General features: G+C 46.4%; 1 protein-coding gene across 4 annotated transcripts in view; it reads right to left on the reverse strand.

Moving 5' to 3' along the window:
* FLACC1 (flagellum associated containing coiled-coil domains 1) overlaps positions 1–22,963 on the reverse strand; it is a 39,323-nt gene that overhangs the window by 3,472 nt on the left and 12,888 nt on the right. For all 4 annotated transcript variants that reach the window (XM_081844752.1, XM_081844751.1, XM_081844753.1 and 1 more), the window contains 8 exons: positions 21,054–21,115; positions 13,139–13,236; positions 10,172–10,224; positions 8,925–9,024; positions 7,133–7,236; positions 4,381–4,443; positions 1,889–1,978; positions 1,020–1,129 (listed from right to left, as the gene is read on the reverse strand). In XM_081844752.1, coding sequence (XP_081700878.1) covers positions 1,020–1,129; positions 1,889–1,978; positions 4,381–4,443; positions 7,133–7,236; positions 8,925–9,024; positions 10,172–10,224; positions 13,139–13,236; positions 21,054–21,115 — 680 coding nt within the window. The remainder of the gene's footprint in view (positions 1–1,019; positions 1,130–1,888; positions 1,979–4,380; positions 4,444–7,132; positions 7,237–8,924; positions 9,025–10,171; positions 10,225–13,138; positions 13,237–21,053; positions 21,116–22,963) is intronic.

Genomic DNA, 22,963 nt, shown 5'->3' on the forward strand with positions numbered 1-22,963 from the left:
CCCCCTGCCCTGCGGAGGCTTTGTGCAGCTAACCCCAAGCTAGAACAGCGAGACGGAGCGCTGCGATTCGCTCCGTCTCCCTGTTTTGGCTTTGGGCTTAGCCACGCATCCTGCATTCGCTCTATAGGATGCACACACATTTCCCCTTAATTTTTGGAGGGGGAAAAGTGTGTCCTATAGAGCGAAAAATACGGTATGTTGTGTACTTCCACCATCTTGGCTGTTGGGGCTGATGCAAAGGTGTAGCCCAATGATACCTGGAGAGCATTATGCTGGCTATGTCTGTTTTAGCTCCTCAGGTCCTAGTGGGCAGTAGCTACTCATGACTAAGTCCCACTGAAAACCATGGAATCTGATCCAATAAGACTTTTAAGTCACTGGGTTGTATCCAACGCCACACACACAACTTTCCACTTGCACAATGGGACTTCCTCTCTTCTCTGCATGCATACCCAGAATCTGCTCCCAAGGGAAGGAAGGAAGGAAGGAAGGAAGGAAGGAAGGAAGGAAGGAAGGAAGGGGAAGGGAAAAGCAAGCTCTCCTACAATGTTCTTACTGCTTCTTTCCTTCTCCTTGTCATGCCATAACTTAACCAACAGAAAGTTAATTAAAATCAGTTTGGAAGTTTTAAACATAACAAATTAGGTGACATACGTAAATCTAAAATTTGAGAACTTGACTTTTAGAGTAAATGAATATTCAAAGGGGTGTGGTAGACTCATAGATTGTGAATCATGGAGTTGGAAGGGCCCCTGAGGATCATCTAGTCCAACCCCCTGCAATGCAGGAATATGCAGCTATTCCTTATGGGGATCGAACCTGCAACCTTGCCGTTATCAGCACCCACCCAGCTGTGGTGACAGGTGAACAATATGTCTAGTACAGACAAAGCCAAATTATTTTTTGCTGAGGAATGTGCTAACCTCTGTTGCAATATAAATCAAGGAATTCTGCAATAAAGCGCTTTAAGAAGCTCAAAGGCTGAGTTTCTGGACTTGGGAGAGATTTTAGCCGCTTACCTGAGCATGGCATTTTCTTCTACCAAAGTAGTGGCGTTAATTCGATATCTCTCTTCAATGGATGCAATTTTTTGCTGGATACTTTTCTCCATTTCCACCAAGGCGGCTTTCTGTAAAGAGGAAGGAAAGGAATGAATGGGCGAGCAGGAAGAAGATGAAACATGGAGTTGCCCAATATCATCTATGTCAGGTGTTAAGTCAAATCTAGCCCTATATTGTTCTCTGCTTCCTGATAATTAGGAAGCAGCTTTCACGGCACAGCTGCCTGTGATCCCTTCAAAAGGGAAATGATTAGCGTTAAACCTGGGAACTGGTATGGGAAGGCAGGATTTGAGCCAATCTCTCCATAGGGCTAATCTGAGCTTAGTTATTGCACTAAATTATTGCACTAAACTCTCCAGCCATTGCAAGATTACCTATAGATCAAAGAGTTCAGTTTCCCATCATCCCTCACTTAAGACCTGGGCATTAGTATATTATTAAATATTTACTTCTAAGCCACCTCTTTCCCTGACAGGGACTTGTTGACAATTTTACAATTGCTTGATCATGTACTTCAATGTGTTTAGGTACTCCAAATCCCATCAACCCCATCCGGCATGGCAAATAGTCATGGATGATGGGAATTGTAGTCCAATATCTGGAGGTCACAAAAGCTGGGAAAGATAAATACTATCAGTCCTTCGGGAATATACCTGTTTCAATCTATCAGAGCACAGGTTGCAATATTCCATCATAGATCGGCTGTAGAAAGCACAAGTTAAATGTTGAAAACCACACACAGGCCACAAAACCCGTTTCCCATCGCCACTGGGGTGATACTCTGGTATCGATGTATTAAAAATGCTTGGTAATCCCCCAGTTCTCACCTCATTCCGGAGTTCAGTCTCTGTCTTGTGAAGAGTGGCTGCAATAGCATCCAAAGTCTCATTCTTCTCCTTAATTTCCATATCCAAACCCTTTTATTGGATGGAACACATTATTTTAAGATGCTTATATTCTGCACATCCACCACTGTGCAGAGCAATACAACAACAATTTAAGAACTGTACAATGAAACAAACTAAAAAAAAGTACCGTAAGCTATACCTAAAACACCTCTGGAGCCAAAGCACATTCCTAAACAAAGGCCTTCTGGGATACTGGTACTTTTTACATGGCACCAAAGGATGACTGCTGGAAAAGTTCACTCCACAAAACCCAGACGCTGTAAAAGCCCTGCTGGATATTTTCTACATGTAATGTTATAGGTGTTTCAAATTGGTGTAGCAACAGTAAAATAATAACCTTGGCTGCATTGTTGTGTTTTCCATTTTTAGTACCTAAGTTCATAGACTTCTAGAGCTTTTCATTGATAAATTAACCTTTTAGGGCAGGGGGTGGAGAACTTGAGGCCAAGGGGCCAAATGCGGCCCTCCACGCTTCTCTTGTCTAGTCCCCAGGACCCTCGCCAGACCACACCTACTTTCTGTGGGTCCTGCCTGTCATGGGCCTTGCTTCACACCCTCCTTGAATGTTTTTGCCTGGCTGGAATGTGCCATTGAACTCTGATAAGGCCTCTTACTTGTCTGGATGGAGAACACAGGGTGGTGTCCTATTCCGACAACACCTACTCACTATGGGCTCTACTAAAGCAAACAGTCTAATTGGTCAACATCTAAAAGATATCGAGCATCAGAAAAACCTGCCCACTATAAGGAAATTCTGCCCTTGGTATGTTCAATTTCCCCCTCTCCATTTTGATTCTCTGGCCCCATATCTGCCCAAACTTCTAATCCCAAAATACAGACGTGCTTTTACACTTGCAAGACTGGATGTTTTGCCATCTGTGATACTTGAGGGTCAGTTCCAAAAGATCCCACCTGAGAAACGTCTTTGCCCCTGTGGAGACGGTAGCACCGAAACAGCGGCACACGTCCTCCTGTCTTGCACTCTCTACAAAGACCTGAGGAAAGACCACTCGTACTAACCATCCCAGGGCACTCAACCACTGCCACAATGTCCTTTCTTTTATCAGATCAAAATGAGCAGATAACAGCAAAGGTTGCTAGGTTCATAGCAGGGGCAATCAGAATAAGGGCCACTGACAGCTGATTCAGGACTTTAAATTGTGCTCTTATATCAAATTTCCTTTTCTGTGGATACTGTAATGGTTTACTGTTGCTATGGCCATTGGCTAATGCGAATAAAGTTTTATCTATCTTTCACAGGGTGGTGTAAGTATACTGTATGTAGAAACTAGCCTCCTGAACAAAGACGGAGGGGGGGAATGTCTTCATTGCTCTGCACCCTTTCCCATCTGGTTCCGCCCACCTTTGCCTAGGGCTGCCTAAAGGGGAATAAGGACTAAGCATGCTCAGTGGTGACAGAATGTGTTGTGTCTGGGAAAGTGGGATGGGGAGGTAATGGATTGGAGTATCCTGAAATAGCGCATAACCAGCTGGCAGGATCACTGAACAGGAGCACTTCAAACGAAAACATTCCTGCAGATCCGCTTAATACAGTTGTACCTCGGAAGTGGAACGCCTTGCGGGTCGAACGTTTTGGCTCCCGAACGCCGCAAACCTGTAAGGGAGTGTTCCGGTTTGCGAACATCCTTTGGAACCCAAACATCCGACGCGGCTTCTGATTGGTTTCCGAACGTTTTGGAAGTCGAACGGACTTCCAGAACGGATTCCATTCGACTTCCGAGGTACAACTGTGCTGTTAACATCCCACACTTTTCCCAAACAGTTTCATTTTGCCCTACACATTTTATCCTCAAAGCAACCTTGCAAGGTTAGGCTGGCAGCTAATCACTCTCATGTTCATGCAGTTTGATTCATGACTGAACAGGGATTTCAAACCCAGGTCTCTCTGGTCCTAGTCCAAAGCTTAACCACTTCACTAAGATGGTTCCTGAATGTCTTGCCTGTTTTTGTTTTTTTACATAAGATTCGGTTACATTCTGTTCAAAGTGTTTACCAATAGGTAAAGGTAAGGGGACCCCTGCCTCAATAGGTAAAGGTAAAGGGACCCCTGACCATTAGGTCCAGTCTTGGCCGACTCTGGCGTTGCGGCGCTCATCTCGCTTTATTGGCCGAGGGAGCCGGCGTACAGCTTCCGGGTCATTTGGCCAGCATCACTAAGCCACTTCTGGCGAACGAGAGCAGCGCACGGAAATGTCGTTTACCTTCCCGCTGGAGTGGTACCTATTTATCTACTTGCACTTTGACATGCTTTCAAACTGCTAGGTTGGCAGGAGCAGGGACCGAGCAACGGCAGCTCATCCCGTCACAGAGATTCGAACTGCCAACCTTCTGATCGGCAAGTCCTAGGCTCTGTGGTTTAACCCACGGTGCCACTCGCGTCCCTTACTTGCCTCAATATGTTTTTTTAATTCAGCAATTTGATCCATGGCTTCCTGTTGCTGCTTTTGGAACTCCTGGAAAAGAAAAAAGGGATAAAAGTTACAGTAAGGAATAGTGTAGAGTAAAGCACATCTTCAAACAACATTGACTTCTAAGTAGACTCATTATGAAACTTGGGGGTGCCTCTACAAATACAGGTGAAATCAGCTTTGTCATTTTGTGGTGTCATTTTTCACCTTCTCACCCCTTGCTTTTTCCTGTAAGACCTATTGCAGTCGTTAAGAGTCGTCAACAGGCTCATCACAGCTATCTGCCAATCACCCAATCCCACCACCCTTCTGAGTAATACCCCTCCCCATCTTCTCACTATATAGAAGGGTCTGGTGACTTCTGTTTCAGTGTATCTGAAGAAGTGTGCATGCACACGAAAGCTCATACCAAGAACTAACTTAGTTGGTCTTTAAGGTGCTACTGGAAGGAATTTTTTTATTTTGTTTTGACTATGGCAGACCAACATGGCTACCTATCTGTAGGTGAAATCAGGACACAGAAGCAGCCTTCAGCTGACGTAACAAAACTGAGGGGGGGGGGAATGTTATTTGGGATCTAGAATGGATAAAGCAGACCTATTTAATTTATGGCAGGTTTCATACATGTATTCTCTTTTTTTGCAATGGCTTGATGATACTAAGGATTTTTGTTAGCACTTAATATTAGGGGAGCTCGTTATTTCTAAGGCTCTCCTCACTCTGAACTAATCTGCATGCGGATCAGCACTTCACATGCCTGCGCATATAAACTTCTGCTTAAATGGTACTTGTATGATAAATCAAAATGAAAACTAAGGAGAACTGCTCAAATCCTGGAAAGATTTTCCCTTCCAAGAAAACTGAACGTCAGAGAAAATGTGCTAGCCTGTAACAACCTCCATTTCTCTATACCTCTGGCTAAGGTTGCTTCTACACCAATACTACTACTACTACTACTACTATTATTATTATCCCACTTTATTGAAATTAATATATATACAAAGAAAAAAAATCTTAAGTTGAATTACTATAAGATGTAAATTTAAACTTCAAATTCCACTTAGATTTCCACTAAGCTAAGATCAAATAATATTACATAAAATAAAATAACATATATCAAGTAAAATACAGTGGTACCTCAGGTTAAGTACTTAATTCGTTCCAGAGGTCCGTACTTAACCTGAAACTGTTCTTAACCTGAAGCACCACTTTAGCTAATGGGGCCTCCTGCTGCTGCCGCGCCACCAGAGCACAATTTCTGTTCTCATCCTGAAGCAAAGTTCTTAACCTGAAGCACTATTTCTGGGTTAGCGGAGTCTGTAACCTGAAGCGTATGTAAACTGAAGTGTATGTAACCTGAGGTACCACTGTAAAATGATAAAATAATTGTGGACTTCCCATCATTTCCCAATATAGTTGACATTTATGATTTTGAATGTACTTATAATTATTACCTTACAGTGGTACCTTGGGTTAAGTACTTAATTTGTTCTGGAGGTCCGTTCTTAACCTGAAACTGTTCTTAACCTGAAGCACCACTTTAGCTAATGGGGCCTCCCACTGCTGCCGCGCCGCCAGAGCACGATTTCTGGTCTCATCCTGAAGCAAAGTTCTTAACCCAAGGTACTATTTCTGGGTTAGTGAAGTCTGTAACCTGAAGCGTCTGTAACTTGAAGCGTATGTAACCCGAGGTACAACTGTACTTTTAATGCACTTTCTAATACTTTCCTACAACATATTGTACCAATTTTTCTTTGTTTCTTAATATTTTTCTTACTTTTTAGTGCTGCTAAGGCACTCATTATTCACAATCAGCTGGAAGCAGAATGAACATGGCACTATATTGTCTCGTACTGCCCTTCTGCACAGCAAGATCTGGGAGTAATATTTACTCACAACTAGGCTCCATTTAACAAAGGACCCTTGCAACATTAATTGAAAGCTTCCTCCTTTCAGGTACTGCCCCATTTAATGTCCAGTACAACATTTTCATTTTTATGTTCAGCCCCTTAAAGGTAAAGGTAAAAGGGACCCCTGACCATTAGGTCCAGTCGTGACCGACTCTGGGGTTGCGGTGCTCATCTCGCTTTATTGGCCGAGGGAGCCAGCATACAGCTTCCGGGTCATGTGGCCAGCATGACTAAGCCGCTTCTGGCAAACCAGAGCAGTGCACAGAAACGCTGTTTACCTTCCCGCTGGAGTGGTACCTATTTATCTACTTGCACTTTGACATGCTTTCGAACTGCTAGGTTGGCAGGAGCTGGGACCGAGCAACGGGAGCTCATATTGTCGCGGGGATTTGAACCGCCGACCTTCTGATCGGCAAGTCCTAGGCTCTGTGGTTTAACCCACAGTGCGACCTGCGTCCCATTGTTCAGCCCCTTACATAGCGATTAATCAATGAATGGGATTACTGAATGAATGGGATTAGTCCCTGTTCCCCAGATGCTCAGGCTTTAATTACTGCTGTCCTTTCATTGAAGATCAACAACAATAACTTCGTTTTTACAGCAAAATAATACTATTGCAATATAACAGGAGTAAAGTAAGAGCACGGCAGCAACCAGTAGTTTCAGCCAGCCACTGAAGAGAATAAGAATAATTAAGGGGCAAGATATCCCTAATTCCCAGGCCATGTCAATAGGGAGCATTAGAAGGGGCAGGATTTGTAAGGGGAGAGTTTTCTGTTAAAGGAACAGTAGCCCCACAGTGCTTAATAATAAACACCACTTACTTCTCTTTCTTTTTCATAAACTCTGCCTATTAAAAAACTGTTATTCTGAATGATAAGCTTCTGTTCTTCTATCGCCTGCTCAAACTTTTTTGTCAGCGATTGCTCTGTGGATAAGATTAGATTTTTAGGTCTGCATTAACCATGTGTGTCATCAAAACTTTATATTTCTTAGTAATAAAGTTGATGTGCTTAAAACATTGGGTGCCATTTGCTAGATGAGGGAGATTCATACAGTGGTGTCCTCTTAACAGAAGAGAGAAGGTTGGCTGCTTTTACACTAGGGATCTTTAGTGCTGCAACCACCTGGAAGCAGAATTAAAATCATGGTTCCATACGGCACTTAATATAGAGCAGTCTTCGCCATAGAAATCCAGCAGTGCCCATTTAGAAGGAAAATGTATATTTCTGCAGAAATGTCCTGTTCATAATAGGTTCTGCTTTTCCCTACAGCTGACCTGTTGCCTCCTCCTTGCCTCTTTATTTTAATGTGGCTTCTGCTACTCAGCTTTCACCTCTACAATGAGTTGCTTTGTGTTATAAGAAAAAACTTGCTCCCTTTCCCTTATGGGGTACCCAAGAGCCCGTATAGAGTCCTTATGTAGGTTCTCTATTGGTAGGAGAAAACTGTTGTTGTTGTTTAGTTGTTTAGTCGTGTCCAGGACCTCTTCTGAAGGCCGGCGGGGGGCAAAAGTCTTTGCTCCCCCCTGCCTGCCTTCCCGGGAGAGTGGAGAGACGCAGCGCTTTCTCCGCTTTCCCGGACGGCTTTTGAAGGCAGGTGGCGGGGGGGAGCAAAGACTTTCGCCCCCCGCCGGCCTTCAGAAGAGGTCCAGGACCTCTTCAGAAGGTTGGCGGGGGGCAAAAGTGTTTGCTCCCCCCCCGCCTGCCTTCCCGGGGGCTTTAAAATCGCCCCGGGACAGCGGAGAAGTCTGCTGTCCGGGGCGATCTTAAAATGCTGGTGGGCGGCAGCGCTGCCGCCCGCCAGCATTTTAAAAAACCCCGGGACAGCGGAGAAGTCCTCTGCTGTCCCGGGGTTTTTTAAAATGCTGGGGGTGGGAAGAAAAGCCCTTGTCCCCCCCCCCAGCCTTCAGAAGAGGTCGGGGGACAGACTGTCCCCGGACCTGGACTGAAGGCGGTTTCCTTAGGAACGCATTGATTGATTTTCAATGCATTCCTATGGGAAACCGTGCTTCGCAAGACGAAAAACTCGCAAGACGAAAAAACTTGCGGAACGAATTAATTTCGTCTTGCGAGGCACCACTGTAATCAGTTACGTATTATCTGCAGACTGAAAGCAATGATGGCAGCAAATACCGTATTCACCAGATTGATTTGCATGGGCAAACGCCATTTCCCTTTCAACCCAAATACTCTGGCACTGCTATATACAATAAAGGTAAAGGGACCCCTGACCATTAGGTCCAGTCATGGCCGACTCTGGGGTTGCGGCGCTCATCTCGCTTTATTGGCCGAAGGAGCCGGCGTACAGCTTCCGGGTCATGTGGCCAGCATGACTAAGCCGCTTCTGGCGAACCAGAGCAGCGCACAGAAATGCCGTTTACCTTTCCGCCGGAGCGGTACCTATTTATCTACTTGCACTTTGACGTGCTTTTGAACTGCTAGGTTGGCAGGAGCTGGGACTGAGCAACGGGAGCTCACCCCGTCGCGGGGATTCGAACCGCCAACCTTCTAATCAGCAAGTCCTAGGCTCTGTGGTTTAACCCACAGCGCCACCCGCGTTCCGCTATATACAATACACAATACAAATAAGATGCAACCCCTCTCTTGTACTCACTTTGTTGTAACAAGGCCTTCTCCCGTTCAGTCCTCTCACTCTTTTTCCATTCCGCTTGCCTTCTCAGCCACTTCTCCTCCATTTCATCAGAAATACTATCCTAATGAGAGAAAAAAAATGATTATTTTTTAATGTAGGTGCCAATTTAAAGGGGAGTCCTGACGCCCGGGCAGCCCAGGACCTCCATAAACACTGCTGATACTTGCATGCCGGAGAGGTGGTGCTAACGCATCAGTTCGACTTCACCCCTGGAAGAGTACTGTTGGGAAACTGTGTATGTGCAGCTACTCACACAGAGTCAATTAAGGTTTGGCAGACAGCCAGAAGGCAATCTGAAGGAGTAAGTCTGCCTGGTGATAACAGAGACATGGCAACAGCTCCATGATTGGTCAAGCTCTCTCAAGGGAGTGATAATTAATGACCTACTAACTGAGTGTGTTAGTTCAGTGTTCAGAGGTTCAGAGTTCAGTGTGCCAGTGAGTGTAGGAGTTGTGAGTCGTGTCAGAGAGAGCTAGCAAAAGATCTGTGTTCTGTTCCTGTAAATAGTCCACTGTATATAATAAACACCTAACTACAAGTTCCTGGTTGCTGCTTCGTCTATCCTGTCTGCAGCCAAGTTGCCAGTTGCTTCCGTGGATTCTGCGTTTACTCTGCTCTGTTTCTGGCTAAGGTCCTGCAACTAGTCAGAAAGTTGCAAAACACCAATAGGTTTTGCCAATACATATCCCATTGTCTCTCGGGACAGACGGATGCCAACAACCAGATGGCAATTTTATACCCTCTTTTGCCTGCAAGTCTTCAAAGTACTTCAGGGGGACACTGGCTATGAATCAGAAAACGGGGAAGGGGTGGCAACTGTGCAAGAGCATCTGAGGCAGCCTGATCGTCCTTCCTTTTCTGTATGGGGTTCAGAAGACTCCAGACGTTGCAGATTAGTTTTGCCACTTCTGGATTACCTGTCATTGCTGAGGTAGCCAGTCAGTTGGGCTGGGACTGCAGCAACACTGGCTCTGGCCATAGACCAAGCAGCCATGAAATGCAAGATGTCTGTGACAACTGGACTGCAGTCTTTCATGAGACCAACTATGCATGCGCAAGCGCTAGGGGACAGCGCACCGTGCACCTGACAAAGCAGGCTCTCGCCCACAAAATCTTAGGCAACAAACAAACTGTTGGTCTTCAAGGCTCTTAGGAGACTTGTAGGAGTTTAGGATTACCTCACACGGGTGGTATAATTTAAATCTTACCTGGTACACACGGAACGCATTCTTCAGATACTTGTATTCCTTCTGCATCCCAGCTAAGGGGAGAAGGGGAAAATAAAATGCTCCACACATGGAACTACCGAAATCAAACAGTTGTTTCTCAGTTGTTTTCCTGAAGGGAAATGAATTGGCTGCTCAGCCAACAACATGCCTTCCCCAGAAATTAATAGCGCCTTAGAAATACAATTGTCATGTCTGGCTGCTCACAGTCAAAGGCTTCTTCTCACCACACTCTTGGAAGAGAAGAGCAAGACCCTCAGAGGGACCAGTGATGTTCTGCCATCCTCAGAGGGAATTGCACAGCAAAAACATGGCTGCCCCCAGTGTTCACTTCTAACCATGGGGGCATTATAACTTGCTGCTTTGAGGCTTCTGGCATTAACAGACAAGGACCTGTATGTCTTGTCCCTTGTTTTTTTAATTGGGTTTTATAAACAAGACTAATGTTATACAAACAAGTACAGTGGTGCCTCGCAAGACGAAATTAATCCGGTCCGTGAGGCTCTTCGTCTAGCGGTTTTTTCGTCTTGTGAAGCAAGCCCATTGACAGCTTAGTGGATTAGCGCTATTAGCGGTTTAGCGGCTTTTAGCGGATCAGCTGATAAGCGGCTTAGGGCTTAGGAAAAGGGGGGGGGAGGGAAAAAACCCCACAGGAACTCGCAAGACATTTTTGTCTTGCAAAGCAAGCCCATAGGGAAGCGCCTCCAAAACAGAAAACCCTTTCGTCTAGTGGGTTTTCCGTCTTGCGAGGCGTTCATCTTGCGGGGCACCACTGTATACCAAGTTTTCTCATGTCATTTGTATATCACAAAAATAGCATACTAAATGTGGAAAAATATGTACATGTTTCATTATTAGTGGTCAATGTATGAGTACTTGGTTTATGAATTGGTTTAACCATTAGGGAGAAGAAGAAGAAGAAGAAGAAGAAGAAGAAGAAGGGAAGGGGGGAGTGGTGGGTGGAGTGGGGTGGTTATGCTTCTGTTATTTTACTTAGTGTGTGTGATGGGTTGTGTCAGTGTTACTTGTATGGGTTCTCTTACTATTCACTTGTTGTATTTCCTTGGTGGTGAGAGAGGTTGGGGGTGGCTTAGGGTATGTTTGGTTGTCTTTGGTTGGTGTAGTGAGAATTATATTTGTGTGTGAGCGGGATGTGGGTGTGTATTTTTGAATCAGGTTTGCCAGATTGATTCACATGCTGGCAGGGATCTTGTCCCTTGTTATAGGTCTTGTTGGCCCACAATTTTTATCATAATATCTTTGATTGGTTCTGCATGATTATTATCAACTCCTATCCTATCCTCTGTTTGAAGGTACACAACATTCAGATCCTTCCTGCTTAACAGATAAAGGTAAAGGTAAAGGTACCCCTGCCCGTCCGGGCCAGTCTTGACAGACTCTGGGGTTGGTGCGCCCATCTCACTCAAGAGGCCGGGGGCCAGCGCTGTCCGCAGACACTTCCGGGTCACGTGGCCAGCGTGACAAGCTGCATGTGGCAAGCCAGCGCAGCACACGGAAACGCCGTTTACCTTCCCGCCAGTAAGCGGTCCCTATTTATCTACTTGCACCCGGAGGTGCTTTCGAACTGCTAGGTTGGCAGGCGCTGGGACCAAGCAATGGGAGCGCACCCTGCCGCGGGGATTCGAACCGCTGACCTTTCGATCGGCAAGTCCTAGGTGCTGAGGCTTTTACCCACAGCGCCACCCGTGTCCCTGCTTAACAGATAGATGACCCCAAATCAGATGTTCCTCAGCTCCTGAGATCAAAGTCCGTTTTGGGGGCCTAATCCAGCCCACCGGTCAATTTAATCTGGCCCCCTGTGGCAGTATATGTCCTGGGGTAAAATCCTAAAAAAGCTCAACAACTTTGGGGTAAAATTGTAAAAAAACACCTCAACAATTTAGCTTAACAGCTTCAATCCTAACAACTTTGCTCACCTCTCACGTATGTCCACTTCATCAAATTTGGCCCTCTTTGAAAAAAGTTTGGGCACCCCTGGCTGAGATGTTTTAAAAAGCTGCTCTGTGGCCTTCTTGATTTTACAAAGACAGGGAAGAGGAAGAGGTGTTGTTGTCATTGCCAGGCGGCCAGGGGTCTCATTGTCGGACTCCCTGCAGGCCTGGAACTGCCGCTCATCCCAGTCGTTGTGAGCCTGCCACCCTGAGGCAATTGCCTTAGTGAGCCTCATAGATGGGCTGGTCTTGACTGGTTGTACCGTATTTTTCTCTCCATAGGATGCACTTTTTTCCTCCTATAAAGTAAGGGGAAATGTGAGTGCGTCTTATGGAGTGAATGGCACTGCGCAGAGAGGTAGAGCTGCGCAGCGCCCCTTCAGCGAAGCAAGAGGAGGAACGGAGCCCCTTCTGTTCCTCCTTCTGCTTCGCTGAAGGGGTGCTGCGTAGCTCTACCTCTCTGCGCAGCACCCCTTCAGCCACGCACCTGCCTGGAAGCCGGAGGAGGAACAGAAGGGTCTCCTTCTGTTCCTTCTCCAGCTTCGCTTGAAGGGGCACTGCGCAGTTCTCCCTCTCTGCGCAGTGCCTCTCCTTCGCAGAGGGAGAACTGCGCAGCGCTCCTTCAGCGAGGCACCTGTCCTGGCTTCTGCCTTAGCCTCTTCCGGGCAGGGGGAGCCTTCATCCCGCTGCCCTGAAGAGGCTTGGCGCGGTTATTCCAGAAGCCAGAATAGCCACACAGTATCCCAGAAGCCAGATCCCTCTTGCTGTTCTGGCTTCTGGGATTCAAAATATATATATTTTTTCTTGTTTTCCTCTCCCCAAAACTATCATCTTATCATCTGATGCGTCCTATGAAGCGAAAAATACGGTAAATAAGAAGGGAGGTAGCTGCGGGGCTGGCTGAGGACTAGCTAAGGTTGGACCAGCCTCCACCGCAACTAGGACTGCCGGAATACTACTGTACAGTGTAACAGGTAGTTCAGCCCCCGAGTCCTACCCAGCTTCTCCTGGGCGTGCGCCCTCTCGTTTCGCAGCTCTTTCTTGTACTGCTCTTCCAAGGCGTTCATCTCTGCTGCATGATGCGACTGCATCTCCCTGCAAAGACAACGTAGCTTTTGATTAGAATTACCCAGCAAGCTGCTTTGATTAAAAGACAACAACAATGGGCTGTATGGAATGCTGTTTGTGCACAGCCTTCCCTTGCCGTAATGAGACTTCACTGCCTCTCCTCTTTTGCTACAGCCATCTGTCCAAATCTGCTCCAGGGGGTTGGAGGACCCTCTGAAGTAGACCGGGGATAGGGGAAGAGAGGATCTTCTCAGGTAACTGTGGATTCTGCCTAATATCAATCATGTACTACTAGTACCACTATTTATTATTTGGGTGGGTGTGTTATTATTCAGTTCTAAAGTGCTTTGAGAATACTGCCACTTATTCTTATTAAAAATATCTTTTTAAAAATATATATTACAGCTGTACAGTGGTACCTCGGGTTAAGTACTTAATTTGTTCCGGAGGTCTGTTCTTAACCTGAAACTGTTCTTAACCTGAAGCACCACTTTAGCTAATGGGGCCTCCCGCTGCTGCCGCGCCGCCGGAGCACGATTTCTGTTCTCATGCTGAAGCAAAGTTCTTAACCCAAGGTACTGGGTTAGCAGAAATAGTACAGTGGTACCTCGGGTTACATACGCTTCAGGTTACAGACTCCGCTAACCCAGAAATATTACCTTGGGTTAAGAACTTTGCTTCAGGATGAGAACAGAAATCGCGTGGCGGCAGCGGGAGGCCCCATTAGCTAAAGTGGTGCTTCAGGTTAAGAACAGTTTCAGGTTAAGAACAGACTTCCAGAATGAATTAAGTACTTAACCTGAGGTACCACTGTACTGTGTTTTGAGAATAACACCTATACCAACAGGAGCAAAACCAACATGTTTATTTATTTAATTATTCTTCCCACAGAACTTTCTGCGTCACATCGTCCAATCGTTACTTCAGTAGTCCTTTATGAGCGTATTCTGCAACATGTCATTCACGCAATGGTCACAGCGGTGAGACTTTCGTACGCACACAGATGGAAAGATTCATCCCTGCCTACCTCCATGGAGGAATGGTTTGTTAAAATCATTGGGCTTAGCTAAGACCGGCAAAGGTGATAAATTTAATGAGAAGAGAAAAAGCATTGACAATATTTACTTAAGATTGGAAACTACAGTATATATTTTTTGCAGGAAAAAGAAAACAAACGTATGGTCTCTGGGTTTGAGGGTTGAAGAAAGATATTGGTTTATAGAAAGTGGAATTGTTGAGTGTTATCATGGAGTGAATGTTTTGAATAAGTTTCTATATATAGCTGACAGATGAAGAATCAGAAGTTCTGTTTTTTCCTTCCTTCCTTCCTTTTCTCTCTTTTTCATTTCTTCCTTTTGGTTTGTGTTTTTATTTAATTAGGGGTTTTTTAATCTTTGATTTAAAAATTGGATATTTAATGTTAACCCTTTGTATATTTTCTTTCAAACTTCAATAAAATCTATTGAAATAATAATGATCCTAGTGTATCAGTGGTGGATTTATACCAAACTGGCTGTACATAGAAATATATAAAAAATTGTCCAGTAGCACCTTAGAGACTAAGTTTGTTCTTGGTATGAGCTTTCGTGTGCATGCACACTTCTTCAGATACACTGAAACAGAAGTCACCAGACCTTTATATATAGTGAGGGAGTGTGGAGGGGTATTACTCAGAAGGGCAGTGGGAATGGGTGATTGGCTGATAGGTGTGGTAGGTGTCTGTACATAATTCTGTCTGTACACAATTCCACTTGGTTGGTCTTCCCCAATGTTACTACATTATTTCCACCTGTAGAGGGAGCTCTCCAGCAATAACAGTGCAAGAAATTTGGACCAAAAACAGAATCCGCAGCATTTGCAGCGTAAAAAATTACAGGATTTCATTTGGAAGCGACAGAACATGCACCAACTGGAAACAGATCAGGATGTCCACCCCAAAACTTTTGCAGGCACAAACGGTACTGAAAGAAGAATCGTGTGTAACCACCCAGATACCACTGGAAGCAGAAATCATCATGAATGCGCAATCAGTAGGCTATCTGGAAGAGCCCGCAGGGGAATGGTCTGTCTTTTCGTAGGTTAAACTAGACATTACGTTAAATATTTCCTTGCATCGAATGCATGCTTTAAAAAAAATGCCAATAGAATGGCAAATCAAGTTGATGGACTATGCCGAAATGGCAAAATTAACTGGCAAGCTCAGGAATCAAGAAGACAAGGAATTTTTTAAAAAAAAGGGGGGGGAATGTTTATATTGTATATACAAAATCATTGTAAACAGGTCAAAACATTAGCAGGATTTTAGATACGCTTGTAATGTAATAGAGGGTATAGATAACTTAGGAAGATGAAAAATTGGAGAAGTATGTGTATATGTATGTAATGACTAGAATGATGATATGGTTTTATTTGTAGATGTATGCTTTTTTGTCGTTTTTTGTTTTGTTTTCCTTTCCTTTTTTTCTTCTTTTCTCTCTTTTTTTTTGGTATGTTCTGTTTTTCTTTCTTGTGTATAGTATTATTTTGGATTCAATGTTTGTAATTTTTGTCATGATTTTGCATTGAAAATAAAATAATTAAAAAAGAAAAATTGGAGAAGTACTGATATACAGCTGAAAATAGAATTAAAAGGACCCATGGAAGGGATGGGGGGAAGTCAAGAGATTCAGAGAAATCTCGATATTTGGATTTTGCACTGTTTTATGTTGTATGTTTATATCATTAAAATAATAAAAAAAGATTATAAAAAATAACAATAATTTAAAAACACCAATAGTGGCAGTTGTGGGCAGGGCTGATCCTTTCCTCATCTATACTGGCCCTGGCAAAAATGGCTCTTTTTGTTACCCACCATCTGTGTCCCGGGACAGGCGAGGTTATCCAAAACAAAATGCAGAATAGCGGCTGCAAAATAAATGGATCCATCTTGTTGTGACGTGGGGTTTGTGATTTCAGTTCTCTTGACATAATATGCTGGAGACAGTTCTCTAGTAACACTTCTTTATTAACGCAAGAAGACTAAAACCTGAGGAGGGGAGAGCTACATTTATAGGGACAGGGAACTAGCTAGAAGGGATACATTTTGGAGGGAACAATATCAGGCAATCACAGTCCTGCCTTTTGGAGGCAACCAATAAGACAGAGGATCCAAATACAGCAGCTTAAATGAACCAATAGTAGCTGTACCCTCTGAAACCAAAAGGCAGTTACTTTACCCTAATGCAATTACAGACAATAATAATACAGATATAAAATCCTTTGACTCAATACACAACACCCCTCCCCCCCTAGTGAGCACAGCAGACGTAATCTCTCAGGTACTGTGGGGTCCTACAACTTCTACTTGATCTCCTGACAACAGGTGTTGCCGGTTCTGGATTGGGTGTCACCTGTGGTAGGGGGGTTGCTATAGGGGTTTCGTCAGGAACAGATGGAGTCCCAGACATCTCAGGGTCCCCTACCTGTACCTCGTCATCCTGAGGACTAGCAGACCCTGGTTCATTTGCTGAAGCCCCTGGTGATTGCACCTCTGGGCCATTTTCACTCTGGTCTTGCAGCTAATTATCAGACTCCTCCCTGCTGAGCGCCCGGCGCCTCAGCTGATCTATATGTCTCTTCCAAACTTGCCCATTTTCCAAGGTCACATAATAGGACACAGGTCCACTAGCCCGGGTGACCACACCAGCCACCCACTGCGAACCTCGTGAATAGTTCCTCACCCAGACCAGATATTCAGGGGCGAAATACCTTGTTGTATCAGTCTCAGCCTGGGGGTTTGCTCTTGAATTACGGTTTGGCATTTTATCCGGGTGGACATAATCCAGCACCGTTACCAATCTTCTACCCAAGAGCAGCTCAGCTGGCGACTTGCCCGTCGCAGTACACGGCGTCGCATGCTGCAAAAATAACATTCGCGCAATGCGAGCTGACCAGTTACCCTCCATTAAGCGTGCAATGGATTCTTTGGCTGTTCTTACCATGCGCTCCGCCTGCCCATTGGAGGATGGGTGAAAGGGCGCGGATGTGACCCCCCTTATGAAGTTATCAGCCAAGAATGCCCTGAATTCTTGGGATACAAAAGCTGCCCCATTATCTGATACAATGGTCTCAGGTAACCCGTGGGTTGCAAACAGCTGCCTCAACACCTTGATTACGGCAGCTGATGCCATGCTAGGGACCATCGCCACTTCTAACCATTTGGAATATGCATCAACGATAACCAAAAAGACCTTCCCCTGGAATGGCCCCGCAAAATCTAAGTGCAGCCGGCTCCAGGGAGATCTGGACTGCTCCCACCAGTGAACTGGTGCTCTGGCCACTTCTGGCCGCACCTCTTGGCATGCCTTGCATGTTCGTACCCATTGTTCTATGTTCTGGTCCATTCCAGGCCACCACACATAACATCGGGCTAGCGACTTCATCCTGACCATTCCCGGGTCTCCCATGTGAAGCGTCTCAAGAACCCTGTTTCTCAGTGGTGCTGGGATGATCACCCTATCTCCCCACAGGAGACAACCCTTATGCATGGATAACTCGTGCTGCCTTGTTGCATAAGGCCTGAATTTGTCTTCATGCGGACCACCTAGCCACCCCCTCCCCACCCAAGTGAGCACACGGGAGAGAACAGCATCTTTCCTCGTTTTCTCAGCAATATCAGTAGCCGTTACAGGAGCCCCTGGAAGTGTTTCCAGCATCATTATGTGCTCCGCTGGAGCAGGATCCTCATTGCTCCCGCCAGGAAGGGGCAATCGACTCAGCGCATCAGCGTGGCACAACCGTTTTCCCGGCACATGGGTCAAGGTGTACTGGAACCCGTTCAGGAATATAGACCAACGCAACATTCTGGGGGAGAGAATTTGTGGCGTTTGTTTGTTCGGGTTGAACAACCCCAACAGTGGTTTGTGGTCTGTTTCAATGGAGAAATGGCAACCGTACACATAATCATGGAACTTTTTGATTCCTGCCACAATTGCAAGCGCCTCTTTGTCAATTTGAGCATAGTTGCGCTCCGTGGGCGACAACGTACGGGAATAGAAAGAGATGAGCTTTTCCGACCCATCCGGTTCCCTATGACTCAGCACCGCCCCCAGGCCGTATTGAGAGGCATCACATGCCAGGACCAGCGGCTTCGATTCATCATAATGAGCAAGGACGCTCTTGCTACTCAGCATTCCTCGCAAGGAGTCAAAAGCCTTCTGCTGCTCCTGCCCCCATCGCCACACATTCTTTTTCTGCAACAGTCTATGTAATGGTTCAGCTACCGAAGCTTTCTGGGGTAAGAACGAATGATAAAAGTTAATAAGTCCCAGGAATGACTGCAACTCCGTCTTGTTCTGTGGTCGTGGTGCCTCGATGATGGCCTTAACCTTAGCATCTGTGGGGTGGATGCCTGATGCATCAATTTTAAACCCCAAGAATTCCACAGTTGGCACCCCAAAACTGCATTTTTCCTTTTTTAGTTGCAACCCCGCCTCCTTGAACTTGAGCAACACTGCACGGACACGCGCAACCAGTTCCTGTGGGTCTTTTCCAGCAATCAAAACGTCATCAAAAAATGGCAAGACCCCCGGCAGACCTCTTAACAGGCGTTCCATGAGCCCTTGAAAAATCCCTGGGGCCACACAAACTCCAAATTGTAATCTGTTAACTCTGAACGCCCCTTTATGTGTGACAATAGTCTGTGCTTCCGCTGATTGTGGGGTTACTGGCAGCTGTTGGTAAGCTTGTGCCAGGTCAATTTTGGTGAACAACTTGCCCCCAGCCAGTTTAGCCAACAGATGTGATACGACTGGAATGGGGTATGAGTTTCCCCTGAGTGCCTTATTGATAGTACATTTGTAATCAGCACAGATCCTGACTTCCCCATTTGCTTTAAGGGGCGTGACGATTGGAGTCTCCCACTTAGCGGAGTCCACGGGTGAGAGAACTCCCTGCTTGACCAATTTATCCAGCTCTGCTTCAATCTTGGGTTGCAGTGCAAATGGCACTCGCCTTGGTTTGAGTCGGATTGGGGCCACCCCAGGGTCCAATTCGAAGTCAACTGGGGGCCCTTTATAACAACCCAGTTTTCCATTAAAGAGACCAGCAAATTCTTTGCATAATGCCTTGCTCATCTCAGGGCAGGTTTGGATTGAATTAAGCCCTGATATACTCAGTCCCAGGGCGGGGAACCAGTCAGTGCCCAGGAGACTGGGGCGACTGCCCTTCGCAATCACCAGTTTCAGTACCGCCTGTTTGTCCCGGAACTGTACTCTCACGGCACACATTCCCATGACATGGATGCGGCCCGCTGAGTATGACTGCAAAGTTGCCGGGAAGGGCTCCAGAGGGGGCAACTTACCCCTGGGGAAGAATGTCCTCGCGGTCTGGTCCGACACGATAGTGAATCCAGATCCGGAGTCCACCTCCATGTCGCACAGCTGACCCTCAATCTTCACCTTGACGTGTGCCTTGCCTTGCGCTGGAAACTGCACGACCCTCCCGTTGATCTCCGTTACGTAGTTGCAGTCCTTTAGAACATGGTTTGCTGTGGGCGATCTGCGATGCTCCAGTCTAGGTGCTCCTGTTGCTCCCAACGCCGCCGATCTACAGACCCTGGCGATGTGACCTGTCTTTCCGCACGTCCGGCACATAGCATCCCGGAAACGACAACTCTTCCGCTCATGGTTTCCGCCACAACCAGGGCACCTGCCTCGGTGATCTTTGTGCACTGTGCAGGCCTGACGCACTGACTCGACCCCACGGACTGGGCTCTGGCTCGGAGTAGCCTCTAGCTCGTCCATGGCATGCGCAACTTCTATCTGTGGCTTAGGGGCCCTGCGACTGGCATCAAGCTCCTCTCTTTCATAATTCTCCATGGCAGTGGCCTCCTTCAAGGCTGAAGCAAGGGTAACCTCTTCTTTAGCCACGATGCATCTTCTGGCTTTCTTGCTGCTCAGACCACCGACAAACCGATCCAGGAGAGTCTCTTCCAGATCTTGGAAGTCGCAGTGCTGAGCGAGCTTCCGCAGTTCAGCTAGAAATGCAGATACAGACTCCCCAGCACGCTGCTGCCTCTTATGAAACTCCATCCGCCGTGCCATCTTGGTCTCAGTAGGCACTAAATGGCTTGTTAGGCAGGCAAGAATATCTTTGAGAGATGTCTCACTTAGCTTCGCTGGGGCAAGCAATGCTTTGGCCAGCTTGAAGGTCTCAGGCCCACAGTAGCTCAGGAATGTGGCCCTTCTTTTGCTGGCATCGGTGATCCCTTGAGCCACTGTGAAGAACTCGAAGCGTTCGACGTAGTCTTCCCACGTGTGGGGCTCTGATGGCTGGAAGGGCTCCAATACCCTTGGACTCTCCATTGTCCTGTGGGCAGGGTCGTCTTCTCAGCCGGCCAGTGAGTCTTGTTCTTAGCTACAATCCGGACTCTGAGGCAGGGCTGCGTTTAACCGCTCCTCAGCATTCCGGATCCCATCCTCGTCGCCAGTTGTTGTGACGTGGGGTTTGTGATTTCAGCTCTCTTGACATAATATGCTGGAGACAGTTCTCTAGTAACACTTCTTTATTAACGCAACAAGACTAAAACCTGAGGAGGGGAGAGCTACATTTATAGGGACAAGGAACTAGCTAGAAAGGATACATTTTGGAGGGAACAATATCAGGCAATCACAGTCCTGCCTTTTGGAGGCAACCAATAAGACAGAGGATCCAAATACAGCAGCTTAAATGAACCAATAGTAGCTGTACCCTCTGAAACCAAAAGGCAGTTACTTTACCCTAATGCAATTACAGACAATAATAATACAGATATAAAATCCTTTGACTCAATACACAACACATCTTGCACGTAGAAATAGCCATACCTCATTTTGTTTTCGTGTTCCTCTTGCATTTCATTCCTTTTGTCTTCCATCTCTTTCTCCAACTAGGAAAAGAAAGAGACAATAACCTCTGTATAAAGGTGAACGAGGGGAGCTGCCTTTACAAGGTACCTTCAGGTACTTTCACAGCACATAGAATCATAGCTGTCAACTTACAGATTTGAAAATAAGGGACCAGCAGCCAAAATAAGGGATTTTAGTCAACCATTTAAAAGGGACCAGATAATTTTGGAGAGCAGCGCCAGTTTTTAGCCCTTCGTTTCCAGAGGTTGCTGCTCAAGACACCAGCCGATGAAACACTGCAATTAAATAACTACAAGCAGCAACCACTTTTCACGCAAAACGAAGTCCAAGCTACGAAGATGCTGCTGCAGTTCTGTATCTTTTCTCTCGTGCTCCATCTGCAGCTCTCAGTTCCATCAGGTGGGGTGGGAGGAAGGGAGGGAAAATAACGCCCAAAGTAAACATGCAGATCAGACCATCTATGCTAGTCTACCACTACAAATCTATGGGAGAAGCGCTTGCGGTCCTTCCCTTGTAGCCTTTGGAACACCTGCCCGTGCCTCCGCCTCCTCCTCTCCCTTCTCTCTCTGAACTGCTTTCTCTATGGTTGCCCTCGCTCTCCTCTCAAAGCTCCTCAGCAATTCATAGGCCATGCCAGTCTGCCCATCACATCCGGGTCCTTTGGCAGCACAGCCGCAGTACGGCCTACCGGGAGTGGTGGTGACGGGCAGAGGGGAGGCCCCAGGCAGAGACGCTCAGTTTGGCGGCCGCGAGGAAGATGGTGGCGGAAGGCCCAAGGCTCCCACCAGTCTCGGCGGGGAGGGGATCCCGGGGGCTGAGGCTGGTGAGAGGAGGCCGGAGGGGGGCAGGCCTGGCAGCCAAGCAATACAGTTGGAGCCTCCCTCCTCCCTGGCCGGCAGGGAGGGAGGGAGAGGAGCTGTTTCCTTTGAAACCCGGGAAATTTAAGGGACATCCATCAATAAGGGACAGCAGCGGGACATGGCGCTGGGATAAGGGACTGTCCCTCCAAATAAGGGACGCTTGACAGCTATGCATAGAGTTTGTTTCTGTGATCAAGAGGCTCAACACAAACACAGACACACACATCTTCCTGGTTCCTCCATGCCACTTAATCGTATGGCAACGTCACCTTTGCTCCAGAAATGCCAAATAAGAAATCTATTTCAACCAGCTTGACAGTTACTGCTTTTCAGAAGAAGTCTTGGCCAATGTGCTGCTCACCGGATGTTTTGGACTGCAATTCCCATCACCCCTGATCGCTGGCCATGCTAGCTGGGGATTATGGGAATTGTAGGCACATAGGCTACGCCTGCATGCATGATGGCAGAATCTTTTATAGTCTGGCATGCAAAGCATTAAGTGTTATCCTAAGTTGCTGGGTATGGGTATAGAGCAGGGGTCAGCAAACTTTTTCAGCAGGGGGCTGGTCCACTGGCCCTCAGACCTTGTGGGGGGCAGGACTATATTTTGGGGAAAAAATTGAAAACATTTGTATGCCCCACAAATAACCCAGAGATTCTTTTTAAATAAAAGAACACATTCTACTCATGTAAAAACACCAGGCAGGCCCCACAAATAACCCAGAGATGCATTTTAAATAAAAGGACACTTTCTACTCATGTAAAAACACGCTGATTCCCGGGCCGTCCGCGGGCCGGAATTAGAAGATGATTGGGCCAGATCCGGCCCATGGGACTTAGTTTGCCTACCCATGGTTTAGAGAGAGAAAAAACAGAGAGGCAAATGGAGAAAATTATGGGATAACTAGCCTCATATAACCAACATGTTTGGGTCTAATTAATGAATGAAAGGATTAATGCCACAGCTGTTCTGCCAGCTTAGCTATGACACATCCCCTTGCTTTGGGA

The sequence above is a fragment of the Podarcis erhardii genome, assembly GCF_964252035.2.
Source record: "Podarcis erhardii genome assembly, chromosome: 1".
Taxonomy (NCBI): domain Eukaryota; kingdom Metazoa; phylum Chordata; class Lepidosauria; order Squamata; family Lacertidae; genus Podarcis; species Podarcis erhardii.